Source organism: Buteo buteo, chromosome 14 (genome assembly GCF_964188355.1).
Source record: "Buteo buteo chromosome 14, bButBut1.hap1.1, whole genome shotgun sequence".
In the NCBI taxonomy this organism is placed as follows: domain Eukaryota; kingdom Metazoa; phylum Chordata; class Aves; order Accipitriformes; family Accipitridae; genus Buteo; species Buteo buteo.
Window position 1 is genome coordinate 16,546,513 of NC_134184.1, and position 13,172 is coordinate 16,559,684.

At 36.2% G+C, this 13,172-nt stretch overlaps 1 protein-coding gene across 25 annotated transcripts in view; it reads left to right on the forward strand.

Annotated features, from left to right (window-relative positions):
- Positions 1 to 13,172, forward strand: part of MYCBP2 (MYC binding protein 2) — a 201,492-nt gene that overhangs the window by 153,578 nt on the left and 34,742 nt on the right. For all 25 annotated transcript variants that reach the window (XM_075046016.1, XM_075045994.1, XM_075045995.1 and 22 more), the window contains 4 exons: positions 6,466 to 8,109; positions 9,436 to 9,605; positions 11,249 to 11,493; positions 12,178 to 12,345. In XM_075046016.1, coding sequence (XP_074902117.1) covers positions 6,466 to 8,109; positions 9,436 to 9,605; positions 11,249 to 11,493; positions 12,178 to 12,345 — 2,227 coding nt within the window. The remainder of the gene's footprint in view (positions 1 to 6,465; positions 8,110 to 9,435; positions 9,606 to 11,248; positions 11,494 to 12,177; positions 12,346 to 13,172) is intronic.

Here is a 13,172-nt window from a genome sequence, read left to right on the forward strand (position 1 = left end):
TGAAAGAAGTTGTGCCAGCCTAGATTTCCATGGTGCAGAGGTCTTGATTGAAAGTCTGTCTAAATAGTTTAGTCTACCACTTCCATTTTTCTGTTCTCCTGGGGAGAAATTTTATTTGGAAGCATGATCTGAGGAAAGTTAGGATCATGCTGAATGTCCTTTAGAATTATTTCCGTAATTTAGATTTTTGTAATAGGAAGAAAAACGTTGGTCTGGTTATAAAACATACTCTGTGCCAGTGACAGATTGTAGTTTTTCTTTAGAAGATTTTGTAGCTAGCCGTTTTTTTCTGAGGAATGGTTTCTGTGCTTGCAGTTTGGCTTGGTTTCGAAATTCATTTAAGGAAGAGGGAAAGGGTTTGTCACAACCTTTTATATTCTGATACAGTGTCTGGTTATTTTTTTGCGTAAATACTACAGTTTTGGACAGCTGCTGCTTCCTGACTCATCTCAGTCCAGGCAGAAGATGCGGCGCTGAGGTGCTGTTCAGTACGTTCCTAGTGTCCATCAGGCTGCTTCCTTGCCAATCCATGCCGTGGAGCTGCAATCCAGCATATGGTCCCACCATATATGATTAGCCCCTACCACTCATGTCAGAAGTTCCTTGATACATCCCTTCAGTATTGTGCTACCACTTTCTTTTTGGTTTTGTTCCTTTCCTTTCTAGGTGCTAGTTACAGAGCATTTAGAACCACTGGCTTTGCCTGCAGTGTTTCTATCTGCATTTCCTAAACTGTAGAGGGGGCACAAAAGACCAGCTGACATATGGAGCACATAACCCTTCTCGGTAGTGTTCGCGGTAAAAGGGAGTGAGACGATAATCTCAACCAAGCACACTGATCTCTTCTGTATTATGCTGAAATGACTCAATTGTCATGCGAAGCAGCCAGACAGTATTGGTTTAACTGTTTTTTCAGATGCTGCTTATTGCTGAAGCATCATTCCTGAAAAATTGAGCTAATAAGTTGAACAGTTTCATACCCTAGGCTTTACAGATAATCAGAGATAAGTATCAAGCATACATTTGTCCAGGTCCATGTGCAACTGGTATGGTAAAGTTTGGAGGAAGAGCACAAATTGTGTCAAGCTTTATTTTAGAAATAAATTTAGCTTATCACATCTTCAAAAATTGTAGTACAAATTATAAAATTATAGAATCATTTTTATCTACCCTTCTAGCACAGGAATGCTTCTTTCAATTAATAAACTTAAGTGACTCAAGTATTGGTGCTCCAGACCCTACCTTTGGGTAAAGAGCATTGCTAATATTTTTCTAATGATACTGCATTTCAGCTTTTGCTTTCATTCACTCAGTCATTTGCCTACTATAACAGTATCTAATACTTTTTGCCCTTTTTAATACTTAATAGTCATATGTTTGTTGACTTCAGTATATTCTTTTACTCATGAAAAAAAAAGAGTCCTTGTCCAGCTGTCACTATGGCATTTGGCATTTTCAGGATGTGAAAAAAGATACATTGATTGCAGTGCTTGAGGAAATTCAGCTAACAGCCATATTGTAGCTTCCATGTCAGTAACAGTGAGTGAAAGAGAAATGCATTCTTTCTGAAGAGGCATCTATTGCTTAGGCAAAAGGGCAAAAGCAGGTCAGTGCTTTCCTTCATCATCATGCAGAAAAGCAGTGACATTATCTCCACTCTCCAGAGACATTTTACCAGTTTGTTTTAGAGTTTGTTTAAAAAAGACTAACGTGGACCAGTTGGTGCTATGTCATGCCTCCTGGATTGGTTCACCAGCGTTTCCTCAGAGGCGGTAGGCACGCATGTTAGAATACTGCATCCTGCCATAGTACTTGAGCTGCCTCTTATGTCTCCTTATTGTGTGGCTTTTCAAGCTGGAGCTATCTCCATGTTGAAGGAAGGAGTGTGACTAAAGATACACTGTCACAGTCAAATGTGATGTCGGATAGACCTTGCCTACCTTGTATTTCAAGTCTTTGTAGTCTTTGAGGGTGATTCAAAAAGAAGGAATCCTGACCAAAAACCAGTCCCTGGGGCTGACCGGTTATCCTGGATAGACGTACGTTGTTTGCCAAGGCAGCAAGGAGATCATGTGGGAAACTTATTCTCTTTGACCCACAGTCCCGTTGAAATGATTGAGTAGTAGTACATTGTTCAACATAAAACAGATTACAACATTATAAAATGTAAGTATTCTCATAGAATGAAGTGTGAATGTGCATTCGTGAAAGTGGATTTACTAAGAGTTTAATTATTCATAGAGTGGAATCAAATTGACATTTTTAGGATTGCCTCTATTGCTACTCTGTGCTCCTAATGTGTTTTTCTGCATTTTACCTTTAAAAATTGGTGAAGTGACATCCTGTTACTCAGAAGTTATATAGGTAGTATTGGATCTCTCTGTGTCATTTGTAGGCATCAAAGTAGGTACTGCTGTTCAAATATATGGTAATACTGGATTAAGAAAATAGAGATTATTTTCTTGTTTTAAAGAATGAAATTCTTATGTCAAACGTGTGAACACCCTCTCATTGTAGAGTCTATAGAACTATAGCTCATTGCATAAGATAGGGGGTTTGGTATACTTATGTGTACAAGTTAGTAAATGTAGTACCAGACAAAAAGATGTCTTAAGCAGTGCAGGAAATGAAATCACTTGTGTTCAATACACTTTTCTTATTCCATTTGTACAAAAGGGTGTGTCTAAAATACAGTATCTTCTAACATCCAGATTCTCTTAAAAATTACTAATGCAGTAAGAATTTGACTGACTTCTTTCTAAAGAGAGGAACAGGAATTAGAATTAAAAACATTAAAGGAAAGTAAAATGATACACTAAAAGTCACTGTTATTATCTCACTCCAAGTTTCATTTGGAGCTGTATCTCTAACAGATTTGGTGTCAATAGACTCTCTACTGAAATTATCTTGGATTACATCAAAATTTAACTTTGGTTTTTTTCTTTAGGCAAAATTATTTTTAAGGGCTGATACAGATTTGTTTTCATCTATACTGTTTGATAGAAACTCTTCTACTGCTCGTTACGTCTCTTGATAGTATTGAGAAACTACGGTTCACATTACATACATGAAGTTTTTCAAAACATTACGTTATTGAGGTGCATTCAGATTAGAAAACGGATAGTTTTGATAGGTTTAATATCTTTTTTCTTCATTCCTTCCAGTGATTAGTGAGACTTTTCAACACAAAAATTTAGTTGTTCTCTAATTTTCTCAAAAGAATGTGAGAATTGGTCATCTAGAAGGCCATATTGCAGTTTCAAATAACTCATCTCTGAATTCACAGTTTAAAAGTTAACATTTCAAACCAGAGTTCAGTTCAAAACTAGATACTGCTGGTTTTTATAATAAACCACAAATCTCTAGTAGCTAGTCTACACGTATTACATTTTTAGAACCTAGAAACTAATACTGAAATCACAGAAGATCTTCTTTAAAAATTTAAATCAGGGAAAACATTTTGAAGTAACTGTTTCTCATTTAAAACTAATGTAGAAGTCTAAACAATGAATTCAGAATACTTAACAAAGGAGATGCATATAATTTGAAATGCTTGTTTTTATCTTTACTGCTTTTTCCATTGAATCTGTGCTGCTTCTGTACAACTGTTTTTCACTGTAGAAACTCCATCCTGCTGCCTTGCTTCTCGTGAGCGTATTTACAAAACTAGTGATGTAGCTGGGCCTGCCTCTGCTATTTCATCTCTCTCTCACAAACTGAAGGGTGGGTATGCCTGCCAACACAGCAAGGTTATTCAGATTTTTACATTCAAAATGGTTTTTTTTTTCCCTTCCATTCATTTTCATTTCATTCACTTAATAAAATAATGTTTTGGAAGTAAACATTCAAGCTTGGTATTTGTTGGGAGCTTGTTTGATGTAACCAATTCAGTGTTGCCTTCCTGAGCTGCAGCGCCTTCATGATACGTGATCTAGCTATCTTTCTGCTTTGTAAACAGAAAGGTGACTGTTAATCTAATCTAATAACACCTGTTTTCAAACAATAGGCAAATGAAATATGGAAGAAGAAAGGGGAAAAATACATGGGGGGGGTGTTTGTATACGGATAAAACAGTTTGCTACATGATTATGCAGTTTTTCATTTGGGGGATTTTTTTGTGCTGATAGTCTAGAATGCTAATTAGGATTATTTACCTCTGTGCAAATTCTAAACTTTGTTTTTAAAAAAATGTAAGATTTTTTTTTATTGCTGGAAGCTAGTGTTAAGCTATGCCTTTCATAAGCAGTTTTGTTCTAGAATGTTCTCCTGCTTGATATTCACTAGTCATGCATATACTTTGAATTTGATACATTGCTGAATGCTTTGCAGTGTTTTATGTCCTCTAAGAAGATTATTGTCATCTTTTCACTGTATTTTCCTTTATGAGGAATTCTGTAAAAGGTTCTATCTAGAGTATTTTCTCATCTGGCAGACCTTAAATTCATCTTTTTATTTGTTTGTTTCTGGGAAAAGTGTGTATAAAGTAATTATTTTCTGAATTCATATATTCACAAAGTAGGCATCTTAAAATAGCTCATCAGTAGAATTGGTGAATAACTGAGCTGTCATGAGCAAAATGCTTGGACTGATATTTAAGAAACTTTTTAGTTTTTTCTTTTAGCAAGAAGAATCTTTTTATGAACCATGATGTACAATGCTGTTTCTTCCCTTCCTCTCCTGCCCTGACCCCCCCAAATAATTATAGAACTCATAAGAAAAAAAGATAAAGACCGATTAGAATCTCAAAATTGATTATGATTATGTTTGAGATGTTCTCATTATGTTCTACTGTTTATATTTGGCATATTGTTCCTGAATATAGACAAAATATTTCTCCTCTGCCTGGAAAGTATGAACTTCTACCATGTCCTATGTCCTGGGAAGCCAAGAAAGTACCCTAACCTTCAAGCTTGTTAAATATTCCGATATCCTTCACTTTTTCCTGTTGCTGTTTGTTTTATTATAACCTACTTAAATATGGAGGTAACAATATAATATGAATTGTTTTGTAACCTGAGGAAACATCTGGACTGCTAGACTTTGCTCCAAAAAATAATTTGTTTTTGTGAGTGGTAACAGTAGGAAAAACTGAGATCACTCCATGCTTCTGTATATTTTTTAGCATGGGGGTAAGGCTTCATGACTGAGAACTGGAAGAAGTTGGTTCAGATTCCATAATGCAGAAGGAAGTAAACACAGATTTCCCACCTTCTAAGTAAATACTGAAGGTACTGGATAAAAGATGACTCTTCCCATTAGAAATCCAGGTCCAAATTTGCAAATATTCTCTGATTAATTGAAACTTTATTTTTTTAACAAATAGTTGTTTCCCCAAAAATGTGCCCAGATGAGTGGGAATAACCTTTTAGTTTCTAGAAATGTAAAATAATCCAAAGTACAGTGACCTAATTCTACAAGCTTTACTAGAGAAGCTTCTTCATGTTTAGCAAATGAAAATGCATTCAGATCAGAAGGACTTAACTATACGTTTAAGACTTTGCAGTGTAATGCTTTGTGGAGAGACAGTGATATTTAATTCACAACTGCTGCATTGCTTGCCAGTAATTTCACCATTGCTGATCTTAATTTTCAAAATACAAATTCTACAAGAGAGACTGAGTGTATTCACAGAATTATTAGAAGTGGATTGCTTTAATGAGCTACTTGTTTGTGTATACTTGTTTTGTATGTGTTTATATTAAGCTACCCATGGTTTTTATAGTTCTGTAGATTTATGTATGTACAAAGTCAGTGTGCAGAAGAAAAAGAAATTAGTGCATCAAAATAAGAGAATATCACCGACCAGAGTTGATGGTTTAGCTTAATGGTTGAAAAAGATGGGTTGGGTTTTTTTAGTAGGTTGTGTTCTGGTAGCAGAACATTGATAATTTGTGGCCTTAAAAAGGTGCATACCTGACATTATCAACGTGAATCATTTCAAGCGTGTTTGTAAGCCTTTTTACGCAATTTGCCCTATAGCTGTATTTACTTCCTACATTTCCTGACTTTTGAGCATTAAAGAAAACACATCTGGTAATATATTTGATCTGTCTGCAAGTCTCTTATTGCAGTCAGGCTGACACATATAGAGATAATAAATAATCCCTGGTTTCTGTTGCAGCTGTGATAAACTTAGTTAACTCCTGGCATTATACCTAAGGATGTAAATTGTGCTTCCTTTACTAGTGTTTTGTGGAAATAGTGAACTGTGCCTTTTGATACCTCCATAGTAGTGTTTTCTCTGTAAGTATTTCCTAACACTTGTTTGTATGTATCTTTGTTAGAAGAAATGTATTGAAAATATTCTTGGGGAAAAAAATTCCCTTTATATTTCCTTTCATTTTGATGTGAACAGAAGCATGTGTTTGATTTTTATCTTGTGTTCAGGTCTTTAATCCTTGTTTTGTATTATTAAAGGTATCACTGTCAATATATAATAATTTAATTATAAAATATACTGAACAGGTGACCGAATGAATTTCACAGGAGCTGCTAGACCAATTTCTCCAGCAGGAAAATCAGACATGTCATCAAAACACAGAGCTGACAGCAGGTCACCCAAGCTTGATGTGCGAATGAATAGAGCTGCTGCTGATCAGAAGAAACCTAGGAATACAGAAGGCTTATCTGCCAGTGAGTCTCTTATGCTGAAATCAGATGCTGCAAAATTGCGGTCAGACTCTCACAGCAGGTCTTTGTCTCCAAATCATAACACTTTGCAAACACTAAAAACTGATGGAAGAACAACTACTGTTCTGAGAGCTGAATCTCCAGGGCCAGGTACCCGGTCGTCTTCTCCAAAGACAAAGACGCTTACAGCCGTTAGATCTGGTGCTAGTTCTCCACGATCCTCATCACCCCATGACAAAACTCTACCTCAGAAAGCTTCATCCCCTGTAAAAACAAAGCTTGATCCTCCTCGAGAACGCTCCAAATCAGATTCTTACACATTAGATCCAGACGCGCTTCGCAAAAAGAAAGTACCACTAACAGAACCCTTAAGGGGGCGGTCCACTTCACCCAAACCAAAAATTATTGCAAAAGATGGAAAACCTGTTACAGAAACTGAAAATAGAGCTCCTTCCCCTCATGTTGTACAGGAAAATCTTCACAGTGAGGTAGTTGAAGTATGTACTTCAAGTACTTTAAAGACTAACAGCATTACAGATAGTACCTGTGAAGACAACACAGAATTCAGAAGTCTGGATGATGGTTCTAATAAAGTTCATTTCAGCATAGGAAAAGCACCGCTGAAAGATGAGCAAGACATGAGAGCATCTCCAAAAGTGAGCCGTAAATGTGCTGGTAGGCACACAAGACCCAAAAAGGAAAAATCCAGTTTTCTTTTCAAAGGAGATGGCTCCAAGCCTGTAGAGCCTGCCAAGCAAGCAATGTCACCTTCCGTTGCAGAATGTGCTAGAGCTGTATTTGCTGCATTTCTTTGGCATGAAGGAATAGTTCATGATGCTATGGCTTGTTCATCTTTTTTGAAGTTTAATCCAGAGCTGTCCAAAGAGCATGCACCAATACGAAGCAGTCTTACTCAACAACCTGCAGAGGAAAAAGAAACCAAGTTGAAAAATAGACATTCATTGGAAATATCATCTGCTCTTAACATGTTCAACATCTCACCTCATGGACCAGATATATCTAAAATGGGTAGCATCAATAAAAACAAAGTCCTCTCTATGTTAAAAGAACCACCTCTGCATGAAAAGTGTGAGGATGGAAAAACTGAAACTACCTCCTTTGAAACATCCAGTCATCACACAATGAAATCCAAGTCTCCTCTTCCATTAACACTGCAGCACTTGGTAGCTTTCTGGGAAGATATTTCTTTAGCAACTATTAAAGCAGCTTCCCAAAACATGATTTTTCCAAGTCCTGGTTCTTGTGCAGTGTTAAAGAAGAAGGAAAGTGACAAAGATAACAAGAAAACCAAAAAAGAGAAAAAGAAAAAAGAAAAGGTTGAGACTAGGCCAAGGGGAAATCTTTTTGGTGAGATGGCCCAGCTTGCAGTGGGAGGACCTGAAAAAGACACCATCTGTGAGTTATGTGGAGAATCCCATCCATATCCAGTGACTTACCACATGAGACAAGCTCATCCAGGTAAGATTATGTATTTTTTAGTACTGTAAAGTATATTGCACACACACAGTTTGGTATTAGTTACTGTTATGAAAATGTGTCAGGCTGTCTTGTCTAACATTTTAACAGAGTTCACTATATAAGCTAAATTAAAACTTACACACACTTACTTACAAATTATTTACATGTTTGTGTACATACTTTTAAGTAGTTATGTATTTAAGCTTTCAAAGATGCTGAAGAAAGTTGTTTGAAACAAGGCCAAAGTAATGAGCTAACTTTACAGTAGCTCTTCAAGAAGCATTCCATTTGTTACACTTCAGGACTTGAAACTGTGATGAGAAAATTGGAAATAAAATAAAAAATATGAGATTGGTTAATTAGAGTTTCTATGTTGCCAAATGTTTTCTATTACTATTCTAGTATGAATAGTAGAAAACTTTTATTTATCTGCTGTGTCAGCACTGGGTATCAGTCACTTAATTTTTTTGTTTTAAAATGTATCTTAAAAAAAAGAAATCCAGTTCAAGTCTGTAGACAGTTTGTATTGTAAAATACAACCAGAGTCTGCTAATTTTGTCTCTTTATGTGGGTCCCCAGATTTTTTTCAGGAGTTTGTTTAATTTTAGGAAAATGAGATAAATCAGTGCTAGCTTGGTATTATCTTAGCTAGTCAACTGAGTTCAAAAGCTACATAAGTTGTGTTTTCTTTAGAAAAGGGATCACTAATAGAAGGGATTAACTACAGTATAGCTAGTAATAAGTAGCCTTGTTAAAGACAAAATGCTTTCTGTGTTTTCTAGCTTGTAAACATAACTAATTATTTTGCCAGTTAGTGAAGTTCAGGCTGATGTACGTGCTCGTTTTAGCACTGTATGCAAAGTTAAATAAAAAATAAGGACCCTTTTTATTCAGCAATTATCAATGCCCTGAATCTTTCTGAGAAACAGTAATCAGCAAAGGAATGCACTTCATTACCTTTTAAGCTTTGTTAGACAGAGGGGTAGGTTTTTTATGTTAGTTAAATTATAGATAATGTTGGCTAACATATAATACTGACCTTACCATCACTTCGCTGTCTGAATAGGGAGCTGTTGATTTTTTTGAACAAGTTCATAATAAAAACTTGAAAACTGCAGTGTGTTTGGTTTCTTTGGATACTGGTGGGACACATGGGATATGCACCTTGTTTTTAATCAGTTCAGAGATACAGAAAAGGAGAAAAATAGGCCAGTAAAAGAAGCATCTTCCTTCCCCCTCTCCATCCCTCTTTTACAGTAATAAATAATAATATAATAATCCTTCTTTTGAAGTAACATTTTTTTTTCATCTTTTTCCCGGGTGTAGGTTGTGGCCGTTATGCAGGTGGCCAAGGTTATAATAGCATCGGGCACTTTTGTGGAGGATGGGCTGGTAATTGTGGCGATGGTGGTATTGGAGGAAGCACTTGGTATTTGGTTTGCGATCGATGCAGAGAAAAATATCTCCGTGAAAAGCAAGCAGCAGCAAGAGAGAAGGTATTTTCATCTGTTTCTTATATGTTTAGCTCTCTATCTGCTTAATAGTACTGTGTTCACAACTTGAAAATAATGTAAGGCCAGTTTAAAAAATTTGGAATTTCAGAATTTTGCAAGGTTTTGGAATATCCATTTATGTCATTGATAGGTTTAAAATAATAAGATAGAAACTTTACTGATTAATTCTGACCAGATTTCTTCCCTTCAGATGGTAGTGTTTTCAAATTTGTAAAGTAATTTTATTTTCTATCCCAATACAACTGCAGCATTGAATGTAGTACCTTATGTCACAACCCAGACTGGACAGACCAGGGAGTTGTGTTTAATTCGAAATTCCCTTGGGCTAAATTAAGGTGAAACAACACCAAATGATCAGTTAAAGATTTTATTCATGATAGAAGCAAACTGAACTGGGGAGGCATGGTAGTAAGTGGCAGGATTTCTCACAACAGGAGTTGGCATAAGACAACTTGTGTAACCATACACATCGATACATCCCTCCCATTGAGTCACGAGGTTCAGAGCAGACCCCCTTGCTTTCCAGACTCCTCCTCAGAGAAGGGTCTAGGGGTTGCTGGATCCAGTCTTAGTCTCAGACTTGGTCAACAGTTTATATATATCTTGAAACGGATGAGGTGTAGGGATTGTGGAAAAGGAAAAGGAAAGAGAGAAGAAGACAGAGAGAGAGAAAAAGGAAGAGAGAAAGATTTCAGTGGTCCTGGGTCCAGCGTTGGTTCAGTCAGCCAGGAGGTCCAGTCCCGGTGGGCTTGTGCACCTGGGGCTTCAGTGCATGTCCTTTTATCATCCTTGCCCCTCTTTCAGGTGGGCACCTGAACTCATCAGGTTAATGAGCAGTTTGTGAGCCTTTGGGCTTGGGGGTCGTTTGTGGAGTAACTTCTCCTTCCCTGCAGACACGGCCATTGTTTGATCTTTGTATCAGAACAGCTTATAAGAACAGGGAGCTGCGCACCCTCCAGCACAACCTCCCCCTCCTGTTGCTGAGGTCTGAGCTGATGGGCTTGTCACCTGGGTTCCTTGCTGTGCAGGGTTTGTCTTTAAGCAGAACTTGTCCCACCACAATTTTCGAGACATTAACTCTTTCAGTCTCTCACACCTTATTTTTTAAAAGTATATGTCACTTTATTTAACTTTGAATTTGGTTTTATTTGTTTACTGAAATAGGAGTATTATTTTAACTTTATATGTTTATAGTTTCTTTAATATTCTTAATCATCCAGATCATTGGATGCAGGTGCCAAACACTGGGCAAACTAGAGCAATTTTTAATGGGAATAGGACAAAAGTTGTTCTTCTTATATTGGTCTTCCATGACCAATTTCAAATTCTTGTTTAAAGTACACAGATATATTGAGGTTTTAAGATAAGCAGAACAGTGCTAATTTAACTTGATTTTTGAAACTAAATTTGTTGAAACTTTTTGCATAAAAAATTCATCCTGAGGCAAACATCAAAACTTTTAGCTGTTTATTAAAAGTTTGCAAACTTATGAAAATAATAGAAGTCCCATTTTGCAGTAGAAAATATTTTATAACAGGAAGAATCCAGCAACTTTAGTATGCAACATTGCCAGCTTTTCCTGTGATGAAGTATAATTTAAATACACCTTTTAAAAATTCCTCTAGATTAAACAATCTAGGAGAAAACCAATGCAAGTTAAGACTCCTCGTGCCTTGCCAACTATGGAAGCTCATCAAGTGATTAAAGCCAATGCACTGTATTTACTGTCGCTGAGTAGTGCTGCTGAGCCCAGTATCCTCTGCTATCACCCTGCAAAAGCATTCCAATCTCAACTTCCCAGTGTCAAAGAAGGAATTTCTGAAGACTTTCCCATTAAAATGCCATGTCTCTATCTACAGACTTTAGCAAGGTAATTAAAGGAAGCTTATGAATATTGATTTTAATACTCATTTATTTATAGTGTTGGATAAAAATGTGTGTATATAAAGTAAACTAAAACTTACATAGAAAAACACATATTTTCCTAATTCTTTATGATCTTTGTTCTTCTTTCTCTTCTTGTTTCCATGATCTTGTTCAATTTCTTAGATTGTATTTGCTCCAAGGGTCAAATATACCCTGAATAGCTTTTATTTTTTAACAACAGTTTAGTTTCTGTCCGAAGAATTTAGAATTTTCTGAAGAGTTTAACTTGGTGTGTTAGTAGCAGACATATGTGCTACTTTTCTCTCTTTACAGTTAAAAACAGGAAGAAGGAAACCAGAAGACTTGTGCTTACTTGGTATTTCTAAGTAGATTTCACTGTAGTGTCTTATGTTTATGATGGATAGACATTTGGGCCTAAAATACATGATGGAAATACCTAATGAAAATACTAAAAGATAGCAAAGGGTGATCCCCACTCCTTCTTGTTTAAAAATGCTGTTATGTTTTCCACTAACACTTGTAAGTCACAACCAGCTTCAATGCATTAGGTGAAGAGTAAATGAATAGTGTTGGCTGGCTAAATGTATTAGCAAAGGACTTTTGTTTATGCCTGTGTTTCAGGAACTTGTATTCCTCAATACTAATTTAAAAATCTAATTTGATGTAGGCATCATCATGAAAACTTTGTTGGGTACCAGGATGACAACCTCTTCCAGGATGAGATGAGGTACCTGCGCTCAACTTCAGTACCTGCGCCATACATCTCGGTTACTCCTGATGCAAGCCCTAATGTCTTTGAAGAGCCAGAGAGTAACATGAAATCTATGCCCCCAAGGTACTTCCTTGTAATTCTAGCATAAAAATGCTAAAGCATTAGCATAACACCAATTAAAAACCAACAAAAAAAACACCCAACAAAAAAAAAAAACAACAAAACATTACTGTAGTTAAGTAGCTAAAGTATCACATCAGCTCAGATCAATCTCTGAAATGGCAGCAAAAAAGCCAAAATCATATGAAGCTGTAGTTAGAAAAATATCTTCAGTGAATCATAGCATAGCAGGTATATTTTCAACCAGTAGCCATGCAAGTTTGCAAATTGGGTTTGAAACTTTTAACTGTAATGCAAACCAATTGCTTCTCTCTAGAAAGGTCTTGGGTTTACAACCTAAATACGAAAAAAAGTTTGTTCAGAAATTGATAAGGACTCTTAGCATACCTCAGGGAAACTTATCCATATAAATCCTTACTCCAGGACTGCTTATTTCCCTGTAGAGACAAATACAATTTTTCCAGAATCTCCAGAAGTACGGAATAAAGAGCAGTGGTCCAAGGACCATGGCTGTTGCAAACTCCTTGAAAATATAGCAATCTTTTTCCACCTACATTTCTATTCTTTAACACAGCTGACTGTAGTGCAGATTAATGGCCTTTTGGAAAGGAAGTGGCTGTTAAAACTCCTTTCAAGATTTCATTCTGAAGGGAAGTTTGAACAGGAAGGAATTTCATTAGCTTACATTTTTCAAAGCAAATGTTGCTGCTTCTTATCTCATTAAGTTTACTGTGATCTAATTCAAGCAATTACAGAATTTTTTGTTTTGCCAGGGGAAAAAAAGGCTCTTACTGTTCCTTAATAATAGTCCAGAATCAACTTAGATGCTC